The 23,959-nt window shown below is 45.9% G+C and overlaps 1 protein-coding gene across 7 annotated transcripts in view; it reads right to left on the bottom strand.

Moving 5' to 3' along the window:
• Positions 1 to 1,185: 1,185 nt before the first annotated feature.
• Positions 1,186 to 23,959, bottom strand: part of Cdc14b (cell division cycle 14B) — an 82,706-nt gene continuing 59,932 nt past the window's right edge. For 2 of the 7 annotated variants that reach the window (XM_038332529.1, XM_038332533.1), the window contains exons 10-14: positions 22,459 to 22,597; positions 22,187 to 22,346; positions 21,296 to 21,390; positions 12,922 to 13,038; positions 5,310 to 8,632 (exon numbers count right to left, since the gene is read on the bottom strand). In XM_038332529.1, the coding sequence (XP_038188457.1) occupies positions 8,596 to 8,632; positions 12,922 to 13,038; positions 21,296 to 21,390; positions 22,187 to 22,346; positions 22,459 to 22,597 (548 nt within the window). In that variant the 3' untranslated portion in view covers positions 5,310 to 8,595. Of the gene's footprint in view, positions 2,451 to 3,280; positions 3,341 to 5,309; positions 8,633 to 12,921; positions 13,039 to 17,669; positions 17,817 to 21,295; positions 21,391 to 22,186; positions 22,347 to 22,458; positions 22,598 to 23,959 lie in introns of those variants that run through there. The other 5 variants (XM_038332531.1, XM_038332535.1, XM_038332530.1 and 2 more) reach the window with 4 other exon arrangements.

The following is a 23,959-nucleotide window of genomic DNA, read 5'->3' on the forward strand; positions in this document are numbered from 1 at the left end:
TACTATGGGATGGCTGGGAAGCCTGCCTTGACTTCAGTCGTGATCGTTGTTGGGGCAGTGTAAGGGCTGTCCCATGAAGCCATTCTGCCTCCCTTGGCTCTGAAGGTTGACAGAGCAAGGCTTCCTGTTAAGAACATTCCCATCTGAGTTGTGAATGACACTGGGAAAGCTTGAAGCAATGCTGCCTTGAGTCACAGGGTCAGACAATGGACACCTTGCTGATTTGATGGGGCAAATTGATTTAATTATTGCTTGTACCCTGGCTCACAGCCTGGGTATTCCAGAGAAGATGGCAGAACACAAGTCAAGAGTAGAGAAAGCCATGAGCAAGATCATGGATGTATACCCAAAGTAGGACCTAGGCTTAAAGTTGCCTGCCAGGCTCCTTTGAGGGGCTGGGTGATTCATGTCATGAGGTGGGCATTCTCAACCAGTGATTCTGGCTGATAGCTTAAAACCCAAGCAGATTAGCCACACCAGAGAAACCTTGTCTCTTAAAAGTGGGAGACCAGTCCAGGGTAGCCTGTGTATGTATGTGACTTCTGAACCAAGTGGTTTCAGACTTCAGGGCTGTGGAACATAGCTGGGCAAAGGAATTCTTGTCTTGCTGGGGCATGAGTGAGCCGTGCCAACACGCCGTTTCCTGTCTCTGGATGAGTGACAACTTCAGGCGCTTGGGAACCAGATGCTGCTGCTGCTGCTGTGCTAGGGATGTCCGCTGCAAGGGCCTCAGCAGGTCTGCACTCTTGGCCAGGCTGTTCTGCAAACGTCTTTGCTGTTTCCAGGCAGGTCAGGCATACACTGTCTTGTCAGTGCTTAGTTCCTCATGACCACACTCTCTTGTGAACACGTGCTGCCCACTGCAGGCTTACCATGCAGTACTACAAGGAGAGGCAAGGTCTGCCCATATTTCCTCCTACTGCTGCCTCCCACCATCCCTGTGAGGATCCCAGGATCCAGTCTGCTCCCACTGTGGCCCTAGGTACAACCCAAGGGACAACCCCGAGTGGACCCTGAGCACTGAAAGCTTGGCTGGGCACTGTCCTGTAGTCACTTATGTTTATATGGTACAGGAAAGGATTAAGAAAAAAAAAAAACAGGTTCACCCGAAACCTTCCTTAAACAGATGACTCCGTCCTTAAACAGATACAGAACTCTTGATGACCACAGTTCACACCAAGACACTTTCCCTCAGAGTCCCTGCTGTTATTTCTCCCTCAAGGCACCATATCCTGACCCACCAGAATTACTATTAAAAGGAAACAATATACAACTCAGACCACCCACAGGCACGGGTGTCCCCACCATGGGAAGAGCTCAAGGCAGACAAAGGCCCCATTCCCCGAGCCCAGTGTTCTTTCTAAGCACTGTAACTGGAAGACCAAGGACCATGTGTGGAGTATTTGTGGCACACTTTAGCCACCCCAAGGACCACCACCAGAGAGGTACCGGGGTAGGCTAGGAGCCAAGGGAGAGCTCAGGTCTAAGGTCCTAGTGGCTCCTGCTGCCTCAACCCCATCCATCTCTGCTCCAGAACTTTTGCTCAGGCTACAAGGCTACCAGTGACTTGGTAACAGGAATGTCCCTAATCAAAACACAGAGGTGCCTGAAACCCAGAGAACTACCAGTGGCCTTGGCAGGTCCAATCAACAGGACAGAGCCACAGAAGCCTTTAAAGCACTCTTCACAACAATGCCCATTTGCAGAAGGCTGGCTGTAACTGGGGACACAGAAGCATTTATAAGGGCAGGGTGAACAGAGAGGCAATCCTGAAAGTTGTCAAATACTAAAGGCACCAAGGGCACCTGTGTGCTCATTCCTGATGAACCCCAGAACTGTACTGGTGGCCCACAGAGACACTGGCTGACGGCCTCATGGGACAGGAATGCAGATTGGTAATGGGACCATGGAGAGGCTTCTGGAAGGGCAGAAAGGAAGAAATAATACCAGGCGGCCTATGAGGTAAGTGAACCGTGACCAATGTGAACCCTGCTGAGGGTGTTCTCTGAGCACCCCTTCAAGGCCTTGAGGTAACAGGCAAGCAGGTTGTTCTCCCTGGCATGCTGTGTACCCGTGGAACCAGCCACGCTGCTGGAGAAGTTGAGGGTCTTTTTCCCCACAGGAGGCATTCACCTGAGAGGGCTCAAGTGGTAACAGCCGTACTGGGCTTGTAACTGAGCAGCTACCCCAGGGCTGTCAACTGGGCTCCCTCCTCACCCACCAACAGAGCCGACGTGACACCCAGTGGCAATACTGGAAGAACGAGGCAGACACGTTTGTGGGGTGGCTGAGGCACAAGCCTGAGAAAATAGGCTTACATTGTACAAGATTCGCAGTGAGGAACGCAGTACCGTAGTCGGGAGGGATCTCCGGAGGGTTAGGCCCTGCGGACCCTGAGCCATATCAAAAGCCGGTCTAGAAAGGTTACAGCCCGAGACAGCCAGCTATCACTGGAAAAGGAGGAGATGGTTAAGCTGTTCTCAAACCTGTTCTTACCCCCAGTCCAGGGCCAGCCATTGTGCCCATGGCAAAGCATGACCAATGAGACCCTTGCAGAATGTCCCTCCCCGCCCTGCCAATCCACAATGCCGGAGGACTTGCTCCCCTCCCTGTCCTGCCTGAGGTGTTTCCTGTGTCTCCAGTTGGACCTCAGAAGACCTTCCCCATCTCCAAGGGATAACAGATACAGGTTACCATGAAGACATCTAGGATCAGGCAGGAAGGTAGCTGACTAGACAACCTGAAGCCCACCCTAGAATTTGGCCCTCAGAAGCTCCACTTTCCCACTGTCTCTAAGTGATGTCTTTTCCCTTTCCATTGGTCTTGGATCAGAGAAGAAAGGGCAAGGAACCCCTATTTCAGCAGGATCCAGAGTGCTTGGGCGGCAGCTTTGAAGTTTACAACAAAAGCTCTATAAGCACTTAGTCATCCTGGGGGTGGGGCAGCAGAATCCCCTGATGTTGGCAGAAATGGGAGAGGAGGGGACGGGGGGGGGGGGGGGGGGGGGGGGGGCTGTCCAATGGCTGGGAGTCTGGCTGGCACTGAGGTGTGGGTGGGACTGCCAGACACCCAGCATCATCTAGAGTCCTACACAAGGGAGAATTGTCCTCTCTGAAAAGATCTGTTCCATAAGCTCGCTCCCACCCAGCCTGTACCTCCTCCCCCGCCTTCTCCCACCCAGAGGCTCTGTTTAAAAAATGTGCTGTTCTGTGAACACTGGTGAGCACTGGTAGCAGGCAGCCCTATGAGATCTGGTCCTCCGGGCCAAGAGCCTCCTTACCTGGCCAATTCCGTTTGCACAGAACACTGGTCATCCATGAGCTCGTCAAAGCCATGCAGACTGGCTGACAAAGAGATGAGACTCGATTAGAAACAAAGCAGGACTGCAGGTGTGGTACAGGGCGACATCTAAGAACTTCCACACACGTGAACCAGTCCCCTCAAAAAGGGAGCGAGGGAAGAGACTATAAAGATTGCCCAGAAGGGTCCTCCTTCCTCCCACAACAAACATGATAGAAACAGGGTCACACTGTGCCAGTCACCAACAACAAAACACTTCAAATCTGGATAAAAGAGGAGACCCCATCCATGACCTCAGTGCAGGGCGCGCGCGGGGGGGGGGGGGAGGGGGGGGCGGGAATCAGTGCAGGGCATGCGGGGGGGGGGGGGGGGGGGGGGGGGGGGGGGGGGGGACAACATCCTGCTATCTGACTAACCAGCTCATCCATGTCTCAACAGCTACCAAAGGGAACTGTTACCATCCATTTGAAAAATATTATAGCAGTATTCTCATATTTTTTAATTGATCATAATACAGATTAGTATATGCCAAGCACTTGCACTGAGTGGCTCATGGTATTAACATATTATCATTCCCATCTTAATGAAGTAGAAACAGATCTAGGCAGGATGATTCAGTCCCAGTCGATAGTTAGTGGTCAGAGACTAGTCTTATACACAACCAGTCTGAGCTCTGGATGATTCCATTAAACTGCTCCTCCATGCTCCTACCAACACAGACGTGAAAACGGGCTTTGCTTCTTTAAAAGGAAATGTGTGTGTGTGTGTGTGTGTGTGTGTGTGTGTTGGGGTTGGGAGCTTGTGCACCCTGTACAGGCTGAGAACAGTTGTTTCGAGTTCTTTCCTTCTACCTTTCTATGGCTCCTAGGATAGATCTCGGGTCAGCAGGCCTGTGTGGTAAATGCCTTTACCTGTTGGGCCATCTTGGTAGCCCTTTTACTTAGCTTTCCACACATATCCCTTCGCCAGGGCTCTGAAGGAGACACTCCCAGAGACTTGCCTGCTTTGGGTGTATTTCTACTTTCCGGCAAAGATAATGTGAACGAACCCCATTCCAATGCATGAGGTTACATACCAAAGATACCAGAAACATGGGAGTCATAATCTAAAATCAGGCTACATTATCACACACTCACCTGTGCTAAAAGATATAAAATAACCTCCGCAAACCTGTGTTCCAGTCGTGGGGAACACTCTGCATGAACTGTTTCATTTGGTTCACTAGCGAAGGAATGTCAGTGTGGGGATGAGACTACAGACCGTGTGGCTCCGGGTCACACAAGAAGCAGATAACCCAGGGAGCTGAGACATAAAGGGCTTTGCCAGCTATGCAGCCAGGCTGTAAGCTATGATCCATGACCTACAGGCTACACGCCTACTGTTCCTGACTCTTATCCTCCAGGCCACTGATCTCCGATTTCTCCAGTGTGGCACCCTCACTCACTCACCTCCTGTGCATCCTAGGATTTAAGTCCTGAAGCCCTAACCCCTCTGTACCTTACAACTGGGTACATCTAGAGGCGGGACCTTTAAGGAGGTGAAGGCAAGCCACTACAGTGGCCCTAATCCATCCTCACTGGTAACCTCATTAAGACACTCCAGGGATGGGCAGACAGAGAGGACATCCAGTGAGAAGGGTCCATCAGCAAGCCAAGAACAGCAACCTCAAGAGAAACCCACCCTGCTGACATCTTGATCTTAAGCTTTGCGCTTCCGGCACTAAAGGAATATTTTTTTTTTCTTTACTTGTACCACCCAGTCTGTAGTATTTTGTTTTGATGTCCCTTGCAAGCTAAAAATTAAATCACACGCCTTTAATCCCAGCACTTGGGAAGCAGAGGCAGGCAGATCTCTGTGAGTTCGAGGTCAGCCCAGTCTACAGAGTGAGTTCCAGGCCAGGCTCCAAAAACGACAGAAAAACCTGTCTTGAAAAAAACAAAATCAAATCCATTTTATATTTAAATTACTATCTACTGTTTTGCTTAGTAAGTGGACGCAGTAAGTCAAAAAACTGTTTGATATTTTTAATTATATGATTGTAAATTATACAATTTCTACCATTTAGTATTCTGTATAAAACCATTTTACAATACACAAGATTTTCAAATGCAACAAGAAGTATCAAAAACTACCATGTATGTGCCAAGTTTACAGGCTACGGTGAAGCTTTGTCTTAAAAATACCTTCAGGAGAATAAACATCCAACCAGTTCTCTCAGCTTTAAAAAATATGATTAGAAATATACAATTTAATAAAATATCAAGACGATTGATCAAATACTGATTCATCAGTTACACTTTAAAACTTCACTTAATCATCTGCACACAAGCGTACAATAGACTCTTCAAATGATGGATGCAAAACTGTGGTACTCTAATCTGATGGACACATCTATCCACAGTGAGTTCTATTGGATCGTTAAGGAGGTAATTTCTTATACAGTATAGGCAAGTCTTTTTTTTTTTTTTAAAAGAAAAAAACACATCTGTAGTATTATTTCCACTCAGTGACATGGAAAACACTCAGATTTAAGGAGAAATGCAAGAGCGGTCGCTAACCTCACTAGGACATTTCAGTGGAAGAGAAATCTTAAAGAAAATAGATTTTTAAGGTTTCTGCCTAACTGCTTTCTAAACTCTGGTAAGAACTTTCAAAAAATATATGCAGAAAGCAGCTGTTACTTCTAGGACACACACCAAATGGCAGCGATTCAAGGTAACGGGGGCCTCAACATTCCAGGCACAAAGTTACCCAGATAGTCGAAAAGGTCTGTTAGACAAGAAAACCTTCTAAGAGCCTCATGAGAACACTTGAGAAAGCCTCTATGACCTGTCGGTGCCCAAGCCAAGAGGTAGAAGCCACCCGTGGGGGAGAGGCGGTAGGGCATGGGGCAGGACAAAGGGTAGGGGCTACGTTTGGGGGGTCAAGTTAAAGCTGTAAAGTTCTGAGGAAGAGCATCATGTGGCTATGTTTGACCAATATGGCTACCACTGCATACGGCTACCACTGTTCAGGGACCATCCTTCCTGCCTCTTGGCAACAAGAGTTCTAGTTGGGCCTCGTAACTGTATTCATCTGTCTGTAAAAGCCCGGCTTTGCAGAGATTCCTCTCTGGAACTCTGGAGGGTCTGAGTTCCCGTTCACCTATATGCATACTTCCCAGTTCTAATTCTGCTGGAGAAGGACTCAATGGCTTTCAAAGCTATCTGAAGTTCTTAAGTTAAGGGGCCCCTCTACCCAACAGCCACTGATTTATGCTCTGTAGCAACAGGGGCTTCTGCCCCAAAAGGTTCTGAGTAGTTGAAGCTGGGGAGGGGTTGCCCACTAATTCAAAGCAGGAAGGATTTTCCATTAGTCAGACCCAGACCTCCTGGGTCCTAGATGCCACCAGTCGGTTCTGGTGACTGTCCATCCCTAGAATTATCACCACAGCATCTGAACGAAGTAGGTTTTCCTGGGAATGTGTCCTCACCAACTCACGTTTCCTAAGCAACCAGCAAGAGAGGAAATTTTAGCAAGAGCCACGCCACAGTGGTAGCAATTGGAGCTGAAAACAAAGGGGCAATTTCTAAAAAGCACTGTGGTTATCACTGACGCCCAAGTGGTTTTATTCCCAGACTCAATCACCATGAGTCACGGTGGGCGGGCCCTGTTCATCCATCCTGATACACAGGGCAAATCCAGCTTGGTTCACACGGAAGTAAGGTCTCCTATGTACTAGGCCTAGCTTGCTCAGGGGAGGAAGAACCACCCTGCGAGGTTGCTATTTTAGACTCAGGTGCAGTTTGATTTAGCATTACAAGTAAATGAAACATCCTCCTACCTAGATCTTAACTGCCTTTCTCCGGTGTTTAAAAGCTGACTGGGGAGGGGCTCTTCGTGTGGATTCTACATCGACATCCCCAGGCCCCCAACTCAACGTCAGCCAGTGCCACAGAAAATAGAAACACTGAAAGGGGGGATCCTATGTCTTTCAATTTCTTTCTTTCTTTCTTTACCAGACTTTAACTTATTCATTCCATCTACAAGAAGGGCAACTTTTCAAGTGGGGTCGCCTGCTCGCCTGACATTTGTATGTCTTAGGAAGGCATTGGCTCTCAATGGCTTTCAATACTGCATTTCTCCAGTCTCCAAACTGGGAAGAATCAATAAAAACCATTATCCTCTGCTGTGGAGGTAAGCAGGACAACTCTAGAGCTTTCTCTAATGATTGGCTCTGTTTTTTTCTTTTTGGCAACAGATAAATTCTGGCTTTGCAATTGCTTCATGGCACAGGTGCTGTTTGCTTCCAGCAGGGGTGAAGAGAGAAGGCACGCTAGTTTCTAGTCGTATTCCCTAACCAAAGGCAACAGTGAGTTCTCTTACACAAACAGCCTAACTCCAGAAGCAATTGCCACTAAAATCAAACTGTGAATCATACAAAAAACAAAACTCCACAGCAGCACAGAGAAAAGACTCTACAGAGGGTGAACAATTTTGTTTTTAAAGCCACCAAACATCAGCACTGCTGTTTGGTTTTAATGTACTGGAGGAAAGACAATTCTGACATGTGACTGAGCGATCTAACGTCCCAGCCCTGAAATCTTCATCCTAAATGACACAAGGAAGGACTTACATAACCTTTCAACTGAGAAAAGGTTCATACACTCTAGCAACATTCTTTAGCATGTTTTGGTAACCACAGCAACACGTAACAGTGTTTAAATGTAGTTTTCACAGATTGTTATTAAAGCACTCTTTGGTGAAAGACAAGCAGCTTGGGTACTTCACACAGTGAACATCACCACAGTATTAACAGGAGCAAAGAGAAACATTGTACCAAATCCTGTCTTAGACGGAGGGTACCACTGGAGAGATGCTCGTCTTCTTTCATCTTTAATTGCAAGACAGCGGTCACAGGCTGAACAAAAAATAAATACCCAAGAGACCTTCATCAGATCCTTCTGAAGGCCAGCAGCGAACACGATTGCCATCACAGGAACACACATGTACCACGCTCACCAGACAGCTCTCTGGTGGCGGAGGGCCGGGTATTGACACCTGAGACTAAACTTACGATAGCAGCTTTCATCCAACTTGAGATTACAAAGGGGGAGTCGGGCCCTCAAATGTTCAGCCACACCCTACAGTCAGTGCGTGGCTGAGAGGCCGGTGACATTTTCTTCATTGAGTGAACTTCTTATGTGGAGAGAAACTAAGGCCTTTGCAGTGTCTGTTTTTTTTTCAGAGCGATTGGCTAAATCCTGTTGGGATTTTCTGTTCCTAGTCTTCCCTGGAGTGCTGGTCAGCGGTTTTTTAACGCAAGACTGTCTTAGTCCTTGAAACGGCTGGACTGAGGAGAAAAAAGAAAAAGATTTACCATGAAGACTTTCAAGCGTCCCAGAGGGAGTTTCCAAAGACAAGGGCGGCAACACGAGACAAGCAGGGACATGCAGAGAAGCACATACTTGGTGTGGGTCATCTGACACTCTTTGGAAGAGACAGGACAACACCAACCATGAAGACAGACACAAGAGGAAGGCAGGGCAGAGGAAAGTTCAAATTTCGTTTTAAAAAAAAAAGCAATAGAAACAAACAAAATAAACAAACACAAGCAGGCGCAGGCGCAGGCAGCAGAGCAAGGCAAGGTACCATAACGCCAGCACGGGCATTTGTGGCAAAGCGTTCCTCCTCTCCCTCCAAGGAGCCAGGCTGTGGGGGAAGAGGGAAGAACGGAAAGAGAGAGAGGGGTTACTGGGTGGTCCCAAGGCCAGAATGTGGTCACAGAAGCAGCTCCAGCGCCTCAAGCAGTCTCTAGTTTTGGCGGCCCCACCTTCTCAGAGTGCTTGGCCTGTCTGTAAGGAAATCTGGGCAGGGAGGGCCCCTCTGGGCTCACCAGAAATCAACCTGACTCACCTTTCCTCTCTTCCTTCCTCCCACAATTTGTTGTTATGTTTCAAACCCATTGGCAACTTTCAGAGAAAAAGGAAGAGCGAGAAAAAGAAGAAAAGACAAACTCATCCATAAAACTGCTTCTGCTCTGGAGGTGATCCTCACTTGGCTAACAGAAGACACATCTGAATTGGGTGTGTGGTTTTTACAGACATGAGCTTAAGAGTACTGAGTACAAAGACAACTGGCAGGTCCAATCAAATGGAAATATAACTGGAATTCCAAATGCCAGCACTTAAAAATAGAGAGACAACATCCTGGAGATGGGGGTGGATGAAATCCCAGAGCAACGGAACAGGACCCAGGGGCTGAGCCCCTGAGAGTCATGGTGCAAAGACAGGAAAGATGGCCATGGATTTCACAGCAAGGACTTAAAAAGTCCATCTCAGGTGAGACGATCACAGACACACTTATTTATGGTTTGGATGAGTCATGAAGGACCTTGAGCACCACACCACACCATGTAACAGGATGACAAGATACAAATTACCCTGAGCCACAGGCATTAGGATGGTTTGGTGGCAGAAGAGCGATGGTTCCCAAAAATGCAACTGGAAAGGTCACTTGGACAAACGCTTAAGAAAATGGGATGAAATAATGAAAAAGAAAGCACTGTACAAAAGGAGCTCCAGGGCTTCTAGAAACATGCAGCAATGGGGTGAATGGGCCACCTGGAGGTGTGATGAGGGTGCTTCAGAGTGGGTGTGGAAACACAGAAAGGCAGAGTTGTAATGGATTTACAGTCCTGAGAGGAGGTAGGGAGTGCAAAGCGTGGAGATGACAAACTTCCTTCTGAGCCTGACAAATGAGCAGGAGCCACACAGGGCACCAGTGCAGGAACCAAACCTCGCTATCCCACACAGGCTGCGTGCTCCATGCCTTCTGGACATGGTTTCGGTCCAGATGGACACACAGCATGAGGGCATTGACCTGAGAAGTACAGGGGTCCTTCTCTTCCAACAACAAACACCTCTATTCTGACACTGACACGCTCACCGGCTCAGACTGTTAAGAGGATTTGTTGGGGGGAAATCTCTGAAGTCGAAGTGTCTCTTAGTAAATGTCAAAGCTCATGAGTCAATTCAGTGCAAAGTGAGGTTGGGGAGATGCTCCATCCTGGAAGCCTCAGAAAACAAAAGGGGATGTGGGAATGAAGTTCCATGGGCCACTACGAAGAGATGCATGAGCGTGTGGACCTGTAACAGAGAGGGCCTCTCCCACAAGAGAGCCAGGAGACCTGGTGAGCCTGCACCCCGAGGGTAGACTGACGGACACCGAAGGAGGGTGCAATACTGATTTTGAATGTGATTTTTTTTGGGGGGGGGGGCTATTGTGTAAAGAGAAGAAATTTCAATTAAGTATGTCAGAATTACCCAAACACCTCAGGGGAGACTATTTTCCTGGATTAGATTATATACCAATGTTAATTCCTTTAATGTCCTCCAACCAAAAGCTGAACTTTTAATCAGCAGGCACAACAGGTTATAGCCTGGAAGTCTCTGATTCTTGTTTTCTAGAAATAGAGGGCCGCCATACACGGTTATGTGTCTTTCTTTTGTAAGCTGGAGATGATAATAGCTAAAGTAATATGAATATAGGCCACAGCAACCCCAATCTCCCCCCACCCCCGTTTTGGTTTCTAATACTACCCCAAATTCCTGAAAGGCTCTTTGGGACAGTTCATTTAGCCCCGCTTATTTACTCTGAAGTCTGCTTAGACTATTCCAAGCATCCAGTCCAGGCCCTTGGGAGCAGCTCACTAAAATCAGAAACCGCTCTCCGGAGAGGACAAGTGGAGGCCATAGGAAGGGCACGTGAAGCCGGAGACCCACAAAAAAGACTGGTGCATGGTCAGCCCCCCTCAGGGGAATATGGTGATGCAATTCAAAGCTTGGCTAGAACTCCACTTCTCAGAATCAAACGAGCAAGTCTTGCTGGACTGTAATGAAAGCCTGGTCACTTAGACCTAAAGGAGGTGTTGGTGACCGACAATGTCAACACCACTGCCTGCTGACTGGTGGTTGTTGTTCTGAGTTAAGGTCGCACTATAGAACCCTGGCTGGCCTGGATCTTGCTATGCTGGTGAGGCTCCCTGCCTCCACCACTCCCAGGGCACTTCCGACAGTCTGACTTCACAGAAAAGGTATGGAAAAGTTGGAATCTCAGACCTTAACTGTCCTGCCAGCTGGAATCAAGAGGCACAGGAGTTTGCTGGTGCTTCATCTGTATGCATATTTAAAATTTTGCACACCGCAAATAATTATACGGCAATACACTTCTCTATGTACGGCATAATGTGTATTTACAAACTGGAGTTAGACCTCAAGATTTTACATGGGACGTTTACTTATTTACTCTTCTTACTTTTCTCAGGAGCTTTTATTTTTTTTTTCATTTTAACTATTTTATTCATATAATAAGGCACATTTATTTTCTTTAATTTTCTTTTAAGACATGACTCGGGCTGGGGATTTATCTCAGTAGTAAAGCACTCGCCTCATTGACATGAAACCGAGTTCCAGCACCAGCACTATCAATCAATCAATCAATCAATCAATCAATCAATCAATGAGTAAACAAATGGCTCCTGATTCATCTGACACAACTCAGCCAATCTCCTGTTTCCTGTTATCACACCTGGACACTATGTTAATATACCTAAATCTGACCTTTTGTCAGTGTTTTAATTTTCTTGTCAGGCTGGAACCACAGAATAAAAGGAACATGAATACTTAGCTAGCTCCAGGGAGTCTTAATTTCCCTGGTTTCTGTGGGCACCAACTCTCTACACACATAAAATCCCCAACTTCTGAGTCAGTGTGTGCCTGACAATTCAAGTGCCCATGTTGGTTCTTGGTCCTGTTCTCAGGATACTCCAGCTCTGTAGTGAAATCTTACAAAAGACTCAGCACAAGGAAAAAGAACAAACCTTAAAAAGCATCCCTTAGAACACCGAGTACACAGAGTTCGTGGGACAGGCAGTGACGGTGGACCTCACCAGGGACAAACTTACACCAATGTAAGCGATGAGGGTGAAGACTTCCATGGACGGACAGGGCCCTGGTAGAAGAGGCGGGCGAGGAGAATGCAGAGTCGGGCCCAGGTTAAGCTCAGAGCTACCCGCTTCAAAGCGAAGCGGCACCACCGCCAGCAGATGGCGCCCAAGCTCCTGCTGTCTACCTATGGGCGGGAAACAGCGACCGTGTGGTCTCATCCCTCATCAGAGGCTGGGTCTCAGAATAGCTTAAAAATTACCCGTGTGCCTTTGGTTTATAACAAACATCCAGAGACAGTGGAAAACTTTCTCAACAGAGCCTAGCATAAATGAAAAGGGTGATAACTGTGGAGACCGAAGAGGAAGCAGCCATAGCAGGTCTTGGAGAGAAGGCTGCGGCCAGAGATCGCTCTGCCATGACTCACTGGGCTGGACCCGACAGACATGAAGGGGCTTCCTCCAAGACGGGCGCAGCACCCTGGAAGAGTTCTGGGACAACGCCCTCAGCTTCCCCATGTCATGCCAGAGACCGTACTTGCAACACGAGGAATTTCCTCTGGACAGCCAGTAACACAGAAGCCTCCGTTCTCATCACAGAAACTCCACCTTCCTATCTTCATGTCCGCCCCAGAAGCTGGGGCCAAAAGAGTAAACTGGAGACAAACGGGCCTTCCAGAGTAGGACTCTTTTCTCACCTTTTAAGACTGCTTTTCCCCGAAGCAGATCTGGTGGTTCGTTTAGTAATGCCTGCACTGCCAGAAAGGTTAGGTTCAGGGGTTTTACAGCTCTGAACTCTGGGCTGAAGAATTACTCTGAAAACAGTTGGAAAAAGGTAAGATTACAGTCACTAAAACAACTTTTAAATAGCTAACAGAGAAAGGCAATTTTGCACTTTGATATAATTATTTGTTTTGCAAATTGAAGAATTTTGTGCAATCAACATTTGCCACTTACACACACACACAAAAAAAAAAACCTTGAAGCACATTATTACACCAAGCATCTCATTTTTCTTTGAAGGTTATTCGGAGATAACCAGAATACTTTGCTTTTGGAAAATGGATGACCTGGCATTTTATGTAATTCACAAACCAGAGAAATCTATTAGTCAAACCTATCAAAACAGATTCTCAGATTTCAGTCACAAAGTCATAAATCCCGTATTTCAAATGTCTAAATATAAACGTAGCAAAATAGCTACATAATATTCACTGGTCAGAGCAAAAAGCAGATATAATAAACAACAAATAATTTTGTATGTCAATGGAAAATTTAAATAACGTTCTAGCAAAATTACAGACAAAACTGAATCATAACTATTTACTAAATGTTCAGTTAATCACTTAAATGCTGTGAAACTTGTCTTAGTTAAAACCTAAAAGCCTTTCTATGACAGAAGACTGCCCAGGAGGAAAAATCATGAAACAGAACAGGTCACACACAAAGCATGGTCCCGTAAGTAATTCTCATTAAACTGTCAGAGGAAAAAATAGCAGAAAACACCAAAAGACGTTGGCAGGCCAGTCTTTGCTGGAACCACATGCACTCATTTATCTCCATCAACGTTTGCTAGAGGAAGGAGAAAACATTGCCTTAAACGCTTCCTCCTTAGTCACAGCTTAGGAGGCAGAGGCAGGTGGATCTTAGTGAGTTGGAGGCCAGTCTGGTCTACAAAGCGAGTTCCAGGACAGCCAGGGCCACACAGAGAAACCCTGTCTGGGGGTAGAGTGGGCTCCCTCCTTTTGAAGTCAAACTACAGTCGGGAGAGCCAATAACAATCTGCAAGAGACCAGCTCCAAAGAGTAAAAATAAGTAATTTCAGCTCTGGAGGAGTCTGCTTCACAGGCCTGTCATGGTCCTCCTAATGTCGCACAGGTTCCGAAGTTCTGATGATGGTGAACTGCCCTCAGTAACGGCAACCAAACACCTCACTGCTTGGCTCACCAACAGAGTGAGAACAGGCGGAGTTGTCAACCCTCCACTGTTCGGAAAGCCCTGCAACTTCACAGGCAATGGAGGCCCTGGCTCAATCTGCCCGTGTTACAAAACTGACCTGAAATACTCTAAGTAGACAACAGTGGGTGCCACACAAATGTGACTCAGGAAGGAACCAACATGAGCCCAGATACTCAAAACAGGATTTAGTGAAAGTTATTTTTTTAAATATTTATTTATTATGTATACAATATTCTTTCTGCGTGTATGCCTGTAGGCCAGAAGAGGGCACCAGACCTCATTACAGATGGTTGTGAGCCACCATGTGGTTGCTGGGAATTGAACTCAGGACCTTTGGAAGAGCAGGCAATGCTCTTAACCACTGAGCCATCTCTCCAGCCCCGTGAAAGTTCTTTTTAAGGAATGATATAATAATTTAGGATGCACATCATAATCCTGCGTATTTATTGGGCATGAGGACTCACTTCAGTATGTGTACATAATGTATAGAGTAAGATGGAGGAGCTGACTCAGCCAGGCCTCACCCATCACCCCTAAGTGCTGGAAACCTTCAAGGACCCTCGCCTTAAGAAATTCTGTCAGTTGCCAATCACAGTTACCCATACTGGGCTATACAGAATAGTGATACTACTTCTCCCATCCAACTGCTAAAATTTCTTTCTGCTAATACAAATCGAGGAGGAAATATTTATTTATCTCTCTTAAGGATAATTTGCATAAAAGCAACCAAATCCACCTGTTGATTTTTCCAGGTTTCTGGGCAGTGTGTATAGTTGATCTCCTCTATGGCTTCTTGACAAAAGAGAAAGATGAGACTGGATTTTTCTGAAACGTCACTCCTCCATTTCAAATCATGCGGTCAAAAGCGAGGGTAACTACCGTACTGTAAGACCATTAGCACAAAAAAACAAGAAACCAGTGCACCGCCCGCTCAGGAAATCTGCTCCTGGTTTCTTAAAACTGAAACCGAAAATTTAAGTGCTATACAAAATGAAGAACTACAACCATCCTCATCCTACCCCACCCCCAAAAAAGGCTGGGCACTGATGGTGCACCCCTTTAATCCCAGCACTTGGGAGGCAGAGGCAGGTGGATCTCAGTGAGTTCAAGGCCAGCCTGGTCTACAGAGCAAGTTCCAGGACTATCCAGAGAAATCCTGTCTCAAAAAACAAAAAGCAAACAAATAATTACCAACTCCGTCAAATTATTTCTTAGGCTAACAAAATAAATTTTTAGAGCATTAATTTTTCCATAAAATAGTGTAAATGAATGTGAAATAGTGATATTAGTGGCTACTAATTTCTGTGGAATTTTGACACTCAGAAGGAAATTCAGTATGCATTAACCACACCAGAGAAGCCTCAGGTTATCCAACCCGAGTGAGCAGTTAGCACATCAGTACCGTGGGAAGCTCCAGAACCACACCGATATATTACCAGCAAGAGGCTAACGTGAACTCAGACAGTGCAAGGAAGCCAAACTCAGGTGTTTAGTTTCCCTCTGCCACCTGCACTCCTCACCTGGCTTTTCCCAAGCAATATGCAGAATATATATTTTTCTGCTATGTTTACCAATAAAATTTGCGTTGGTCTTCCTTAACTTGTGCCCAAACCATAGACCAGTGCCCTCTCTGTGGTGTCTATGGAGCCTCAGTAGCTCTAGATCTCAGAGAGTGACAACGTGAGACACACACCAGAGTTTAAAAAACAAAAATAAAAAACCAAATGATGGACCAAGTGTGTTCTGCTGAGCCTCCAAATGCCTGGCTGGCTTTCTAAGGGACCACTGCTACAGAGTTTTTTGTATGATGCCCACAAAACCCTCCAACTTTCTCTAGCAACACCGTCCCCCATGCATGCACTAGACATAGATGCTTTCTGGATTAGGTTCCAGACAACCAGCTAATGGAGTCTTAACGGTTGCTAGGCAAGGCTCTCTTACCAGCTCACAGCAATGGCCTATCACAATGGAGCAGGATTGAACTGTCACCCACAAATGAAGCCTCTTTAGAAGAAAGTGGCCAGGAACTAGTGGCTACAAAGATCACACAGATGGCTACAAAGATCAGCTACAGAAAGGTTTTTGCTTTTGTAAGTTCAAATCAGTAGGCAGGCTAAATGGAATGCCCTGCTTAGGTCCTGAAATGTGGTGGCAACCCCAGTTACAGGTGACCTAACTATCTGGCAGAGGACGCCGAGGAGGAAATCCCTAGCAGAAGCAACACTTAAGTTGAAGACATTTGAGCCTGAAGACAAATATTATTAGCAGCAACTCCACCCACTCGGAACATCCCGGCCACTTGGATGGCCTGAGAAGAACTATAAAAGGCATCCCCGCTCTTCAGTTGACAGAAGTGGCAAAAAAAATTTTTTTAAAAAATTCTACAGAAACCTGAGTGTGAATTTAAGACTATAAATTCACCTAAGATATTCAAGGAAATAACATAAGCAAAAATGTGTTCAGTAGGTTTTCTTTAATCTTCAAGATTTGGCTCTGATTAATTTTTTATCTTTCTCAGTCATATGAAAACACTCAACAGAACCACGAAGGACCAGGGTTGGTTGCAATGCACTTTTACTTTGGAAGAGATCCTAGAAAGGAATTCTGCATGCTTTGGTAATTTCTAAGTCCAAGCTGGGACAAGAAGAGTCGTTTTTCGAATGAACAGAAGAAAGGTTACGGAAAACAGACAGATATGGGGTGTTGTTGCGTGGGACAAAGTCTCCCTCTGTGGGCCTCGGCTGTGGTGCTCCACATGGGCGTTTCCCGCCACACCCTGCTGAAAAGAAGATGACAGATCTCAAGAGACTACAACCCTGGGTACATAGTCTAATAAAGACAGTCTAGCTACACTTGAGAAAGGAAGACGGCAGAGTCTAGAGACTAAGGTGGAAAACTGAGCAGGAAGGAGATAGCCAGCTCTGTCTCCTAGTGTCACTCAACACAGAGGAGGATGCGACATGACCATGGATGCTCTACCACCAACGACAGGTGACCTGAAGAGAGATGCTCCACGGGCAGAAATCACGCTACAGTCCTCGCTAGCCCTCGATGCTACAAACCCAATCTTTGCTAAAATAAGAATGGAGATGATAAAACCCTTTTGATTGGAAACACACTCAAGGTACAGAACATGAGAGGTGTGTGCAGCCCCTGGTAGAAAGGAGATCACACTAATTAGGCCAACTACCTAAACATTTCTACAGGAAAGAGAACTATTCCAAAGCCCACTTATATAAATAGCTAGCACAACTTTCAAAAATGGGTGTCATTTTTCCAACATTCTTGGCTTCAAAGGATCATTGAGGCCCTGCCCCACCCACTGCTGCTACCACCATGCCATTCATGGAAAAGATTCAGAAAGAGAACCCTGGAAAATAAGCAAACCAAAACAGCCAGGAGAGCCAGAAGGAGAAACACATGCACCTTGAAAAACCACACTGGGCAACAGGGGAAGGCAGGAGAGAAACGGGAACAAGAAACTTACACAGCAAACTATCTGTCAAAGGGTCCGGATGGCTACTGTGTTCTGAAGCCATCAAGACAGAACAGCAGGGTGGGAAGGATGTAGTCACACACAATCCACCAGATGGCAACACTACACAGTGCAGAGGTCAGCACAGTTAGGGGACATCTGGAAAGGGCGGAAGGGGAAAGAACAGATGTTCACATTGGGAAGCCAAAACAAATCCTGTAATAAAACACAGAGCTGCCTGTGGCTTTAAGATACCCTAAAAGTCCCAAAGCAGCAACTGTGATGGCAAAGGGGCGGGAAAGGAGGGTGGTGGTGGTGGTGGTGGTGGTCCAATTTCTGTTGAGACAAAAATGCTGCCTTTAGTTTAGCACACAGGAACAAATGGTTAGACTCCACGTCTAGCTGGATAACCATCCCGCCATCCTGACTTAACAATACCTATTTGGCCATAGACAAATATGAGGTATGGTCATACAAAACTGTACACCTGAGCACTGGGAGAAAAGGAGGCAGAAACAACCCACAGACGTCTGACAAGATCAGGAGGTGTGGCTATGAACAGGGAACTGAGTTCTAGTTGGAAGTTCAGGTGATCTGCAGACTTGACAGCAAGGATCACAGAAGTGCACCTGACTAGAAACCATCAACTTCACCACTGTGGTCATGCTATGCGTGCTTTCTTGTTTTCTTTACACAACATGAGGTGATTTGAAAAAGATGGACCTCACAGCTTTGGGAGTTTAAACGCTTAGTCTGCAGTTGGTTAGATGATTTGGGTAGCTGTAGGAGGTGTGGCCTTATGGGGAAACTATGTTATTGGGAGTGGGCTTTGAGGTTTCAAAGTCTCTTGCTATTCCCAGGTGGCCTGCCACTATGCATGCTGTCGCTTCCCTGTGATGCTGATGGACTCCAACCCCCCGGAACAAAAAGCCCAAATACACATTTCCTTCTATAAGTTGCCTCGGTTATGGTGTTGTATCATAGCAATGGAAAAGTAACTAATACACACCCAAAATTTGATATTAATTTTCCTTTTTCCTAATTTTCCCTTCTTTCTTAAGACAAAGTCTCCTATTGCCCAGGCTGGCCTTGACTTTACTAGGTAGCTGAATATGACCTTGAACTTCTGATATTCCCAACGCCACCTTTCAAGCGCTAATGTGCTAGGATTACAAGTGTGCACCACACACCCAGTTTCTTGTTTGTGTGCTGTAGGTATTTACATGTGAGCACACGCCTGTGTGGATGTGTGGAAGACAGAGGTCAATGCCAGGGTCTTTCTCAGTTGTTTCCTACCTTTCCACTTAGTTACCGACTACAATGTTATCTCAGTGGGTAGTGGCATGTACGATAGATCTTCATTTGCTCCTCTGGTAAAACTCAAAGCTTAAGAGTTATTTTTCTTTGTTGAAATGTTCACTTGTCTTTTTTGCACTGTTGGATTTAAGTGGTTTTTCTAAAGTGATTGTATGTTTCTACCTTATGACCACGCAGGATACAACTGCAACCCCACCTCCATGCATTCTTTCCTGGAGATCTAACACAGAAAGTTAGTGGCATACAGAGTGACGGGCCATCTGGTGATCAATACTGTCAATTTGACGGAATATAGATTATCCATCCAAGAGTCAAGATATGCCTGTGAGGGGTTATCTAAGATTAACTCAGATGGGAAAACCCACCTCGAATGGTGCCATCTCCAGAGGGAGAAAGTTGGCTGAGCATACACAGGCATCAAATGACATGTGACTAAGTGCTTCCTTGGTGTCCTGCCCTGACTTTTTCACCATGATGAATTACACTGTGAGCCTAAATAACACCACCTCCAGTATTTTAAACACAACAACAGTAAAAGGTTTGGAATCTACCATTCTTTTGTTCTTTTTAACCCCAGTGGGGGAAGGGTATAACTAAACAAATGCCTGCAGAGAGGGGGCTAATCTTTTGACCCAGTCTTTCCTAAATCCCCTTCTCCTTTCTTCCTTCCCTCTCTTCCTTTTCCAGCAGTGAGGAGGATTAAATCCCAGCCCCCTGCAAGCACTCTCCCAATGAGCTCACCCTGAACCCCTCTAGTGGCTTTCATTCATTGAGAACAGCCCAGTCTCACATACTCTGCTGAGTGGAGGGACATCTGACATCTTCTGCCAGTTCCAAAGGTCTTTAAATTTTAGTCTCCATATGGAGACTATGAATTACATAATCCCAGCATCCCTAAGAAAGAGATCACTGAGTAACTTGAGCTCCAGAAAACATATTTCTAAAGAGTGGAGAAGGTAAAATTTCCTGAAAGTTCTATTTAACAAGAATAGTTTTTTTTTTGTTTTTAAAAAGGATTTATCTTTTTATTTATGTGTATGTGTGCGTGTGTGCACACCTGCAGAGAGCAGAGGCTCCCTGGAGCTGGAGTTACAGGTGATTGTGTGCTGCTTGATCTGGGTACTGCTGGGAGGCAAACTTGGGACCTCTGCAAGAGCAGCAAGTACTCTCAAGCAACTGAGCCATCCCTATAGCTGATAACAAGAACTTTTGACCAAGCAGAATTTGTATCCCCTAACTTCTGACCTGGCTTCTGAATGTAGAAAAAAACAATCCATTAAAAATTAAACTGGCAATAGACAGCCTTAGCACAAAAAGTGTGTGTAACTCACAGAAGCATCCGCTTCCTAGGATGTACAATTCAGAGGGTTTCGTGCCCCACCCATCTACCATGCCAGGAGTAAGGGGCAGGAAAAGAGGCTTGCTAGAAATAAGAATCCTAGGGCTGGAGAGATGGCTCAGAGGTAAGAGCACTGGCTGAGTTCAATTCCCAGCAACCACATGGTGGCTCACAACCATCTGTAATAAGATCTGACACACTCTTCTGGAAAGTGTATATATAATAAATTAATTAATTTTTTTAAAAAAGAAAGAAATAAGAATCCCACCCCAGAAGCTTCAACTAGAAGTTGCATTAATAAGGTAAGCTCCCACATGACTCAAAAGCTCGGCTGGGTTTGTGGAGAGCTGCTAGGAAGCTACATAGTTTGAGTTCCCGTATTTGTACACAAATTTGTTCCCTGTAGTTGGAGCCAAATTAACACAAGTGCTTACGAAGTTCACGTGGGGATAAAGACACCCACTTCTAAAACTTCTTATTGTACTAAATCTCTGTCAACAATTTGAAACTATTTGTCCAGATCCCCCCCCCCCCCAAATTATAAGAACGTAATTTGGGGACAAGTTTATCACTCCCTGAGATGACAGAATGATTTTAAGACATCACATGACAACTGACTCCATCCTACTGTGTGCAGACTGAGGACTGGCATGTAATCTCAGCTTAATAACTACAGCCAACTCTGTTATCCTGGTCTTGACATCCACGGTTCCTCTCTTGAGGGTGTCACAGTGACTGTCTCTGGACAAAAGCTTTGCTGATGTTGCTTTCTTACCTATCATGGCTCCTGAGGCTTACAACAGAACACAGAGGTAAGTGAACGCCTGAGCACTTCCCAGGTGAGCACCTACAGATTTTAAATCACACGTGTGATCACTGCATCACAGGTGTACAGCTAGGGAGAAAAGAATGCAGGGAAAACGTCCACTAGGGACCTACACCATATAAACGAGGACGAGCACAGTGAAGGAAAACCACTCACGTGAGGGGGACAGAGTTGGCTTTGGACTGTCTCCGACTCTTCAGGGCCCGAAGCTTGTCTCCTTGAGTTACTCCACTGATTTCATCATCGCTATACTGTGTGGATCAAAGCAACAGCAACAACAGAAAAAGAAAACACTGAGCTATTAAGTTAGATTCCTATTGAAACAAAGGGGCTACTTATCCAGACACACACACACACACACACACACACACACACACACACACAGCATGCATACATTTATGCACATATGTACACACACAGAAACATGCAAGCTCATAACAAACACACTCAGAGGCATGGATGAGCACTCAGAGAGGCGTGTGTGTTCATGAGCACATACAAACACACATACTTTAAGTTTCTTCTGAATGCTACAAGAGTTTTCAAAAATCAAACTATCAGCCATATATTTCAAGACAATCAAAGCTGACTTTTGGAGTCACTGGACCCAAAGCCCCTCATATGTAAAAGAGTAAAGATACATAATAGGCTTTTGGTATTAGAACTTGTAACAGTTTGAACATTCATTCATTACCCCTTAGCCTAGTATTGCTGCCTCTGAAACTGCAGCTCTCTGAAAGTTCTCCATTTGAACCTCTAAAGCGGCTAAGAGGACAGGACACTGGGGCAGGGGAGTGACCAGATCCATCTGCAGATGGCTCCCTACTGCTCACTTCCATCTGTGTTTAGGAAGTAAGACACTCTATGAGCACACAACTTTCTTTCCAGTCAAACACTTCCAGGGAGGGTTGTATCTTAACACAACTGTGTGGTGACAGCCCTCCAAGGTCACTTTATTATCTTTACCTATGATTTTCTCCATGCCCTACAAGGATCTCAACAGCATTTACAGCAATAACAACAGCGTGATCGGGACGGTTCCATTACCAGCTCTGGCTCTTGATTGTCTTGATTCTCAAGCCCACTTATCGAAATGTCGTCAATATCCGAAAGTTGTTTGGAGAAGGCTGTTCTGAGGGGTCCATTCTCCTGCCCTCTCAACTTCTGGCGGTAATAGTCGCCTTCCAGCCAGAGGCTTGACTGTTTCCTAGGGAGTTTAGACAACAACAAAATACAGCTTTCCATTAGGGAAGCCCGCCCATTCCCTGCCCCTACTCACACTCCTGCTGTTACAGGAGACAAGCTTCCAGGGTACTTACATGACCAGAAACTGCTGCTGGGGCCCAATCACGGAACCCGGTCTACAGATTCTGAGCCAGGCAATGCTTTCGGCTGCCGTCATCCTATAATGCTTCATGAGGTAGCAGCCTATCAGAGTACCTGTTCGGCCAAGGCCAGCTAGAAAAACAAACAATCAATGAAATCTGGTTGCACATCCTCCAGAATTTTTGGAACAGGAGGAAGAAAAAAAAAAAAAAAAAAAAAAAAAAAAAAAAAAAAAAAAAAAAAAATTAAAGGCTTCCCAGGGTTTTGCCTCCCTCCACAGCCAGCACCAGGTTTCACCGTCAAGACCTAAGTGGGATGCAGCCGAGGAACAGAGACTGGATCATTCTAAAATCCCCTGAGGATTCGATGTGAAGCCAAAGACTAAGAATCGTTTTCTGAACGGGAATTGTTAAGAAATGTGGTGTTGGAGAGGAGACCTAACAGTTAAGAACACTTGTAGCACAAATAATAAAAACCCAGAGACAGATAACTGGGGTGCAAGCTGGAGATCAGAGAAGCAGACTACGAGAGAGCTCTTACCTCTGTGAAATCTTCAGACTGAAAAGGGTGAGTTCCTGTCTCCTCCCGCCTTATATTCCTCTCTAGTGCTGGGATTAGAGGTGTGAACCACCACTGCCCAGTCTCTGTGGCTAACTACTGTGGCTCCTGGGATTATAGGTGTGTGCCACTACTGCCTGGCCTATATGGCTGACTGGTGTGGCTAGCTTTGCACTCTGATCTTCTGATGAGCTTTATTTATGAAAACACAAATAAAATATCACTGTACTTCCCCTTTTTGTCTAAAATAAAAAAAGAAAGTTATTTGTACTACAAGCACTCACTGCTCTTACAGAAGACCCAGGTTCAGTTCCCAGCACCCACTACCAGGTGGCTTATAACTGCCTGTAACTCCATTTCTAGGAGATCAGATACTCTCTGGCTCAAGGGCACCTGCACACGTGCACACACACAGAAGCGCACACACACATGCACATAAATAAAAATAATTTTTTAAGAAGTGTTTTCTGCCCAAGGCTTACATCTGCTATCACATCCAACAGTATCACCTACTCAACACCCGTACCTGCTCACGCTCTGCTATAGCTGAGGAGTGCTTAGACAAGTTAGACAAGCACTCTGCCCTAAACTATACCCTCAACTCTTTTCCTTTAACTCTTCCCATTTTGTGTGTGTGTGTGTGTGTCTGTATGTGGTGTGATGTGAGTATGTGTGTATGGTTGCATTTTGGGGGGCACATGCAAGAGGAAGCCCTGATAAGTCTAAGAGTCTTCCTTCATTGTTCCCCACCTTACTCACTAAGGCAGGCTTTCTGAATTGAACCTGACAGATCTCACCCAAATGGCTGGTCTGGCTAGCTAGTGTGGAAATCCTGTCTCTTCCCTCCCTGTAACTATTGGTGGGCTACATGACCACCCAGCGTTTATGTGTGTCCTGGAGATCTGAACTCCAGTCTCACGCTTGGTGTGGCAGAAC

Source organism: Arvicola amphibius, chromosome 6, assembly GCF_903992535.2.
Source record: "Arvicola amphibius chromosome 6, mArvAmp1.2, whole genome shotgun sequence".
NCBI lineage: Eukaryota > Metazoa > Chordata > Mammalia > Rodentia > Cricetidae > Arvicola > Arvicola amphibius.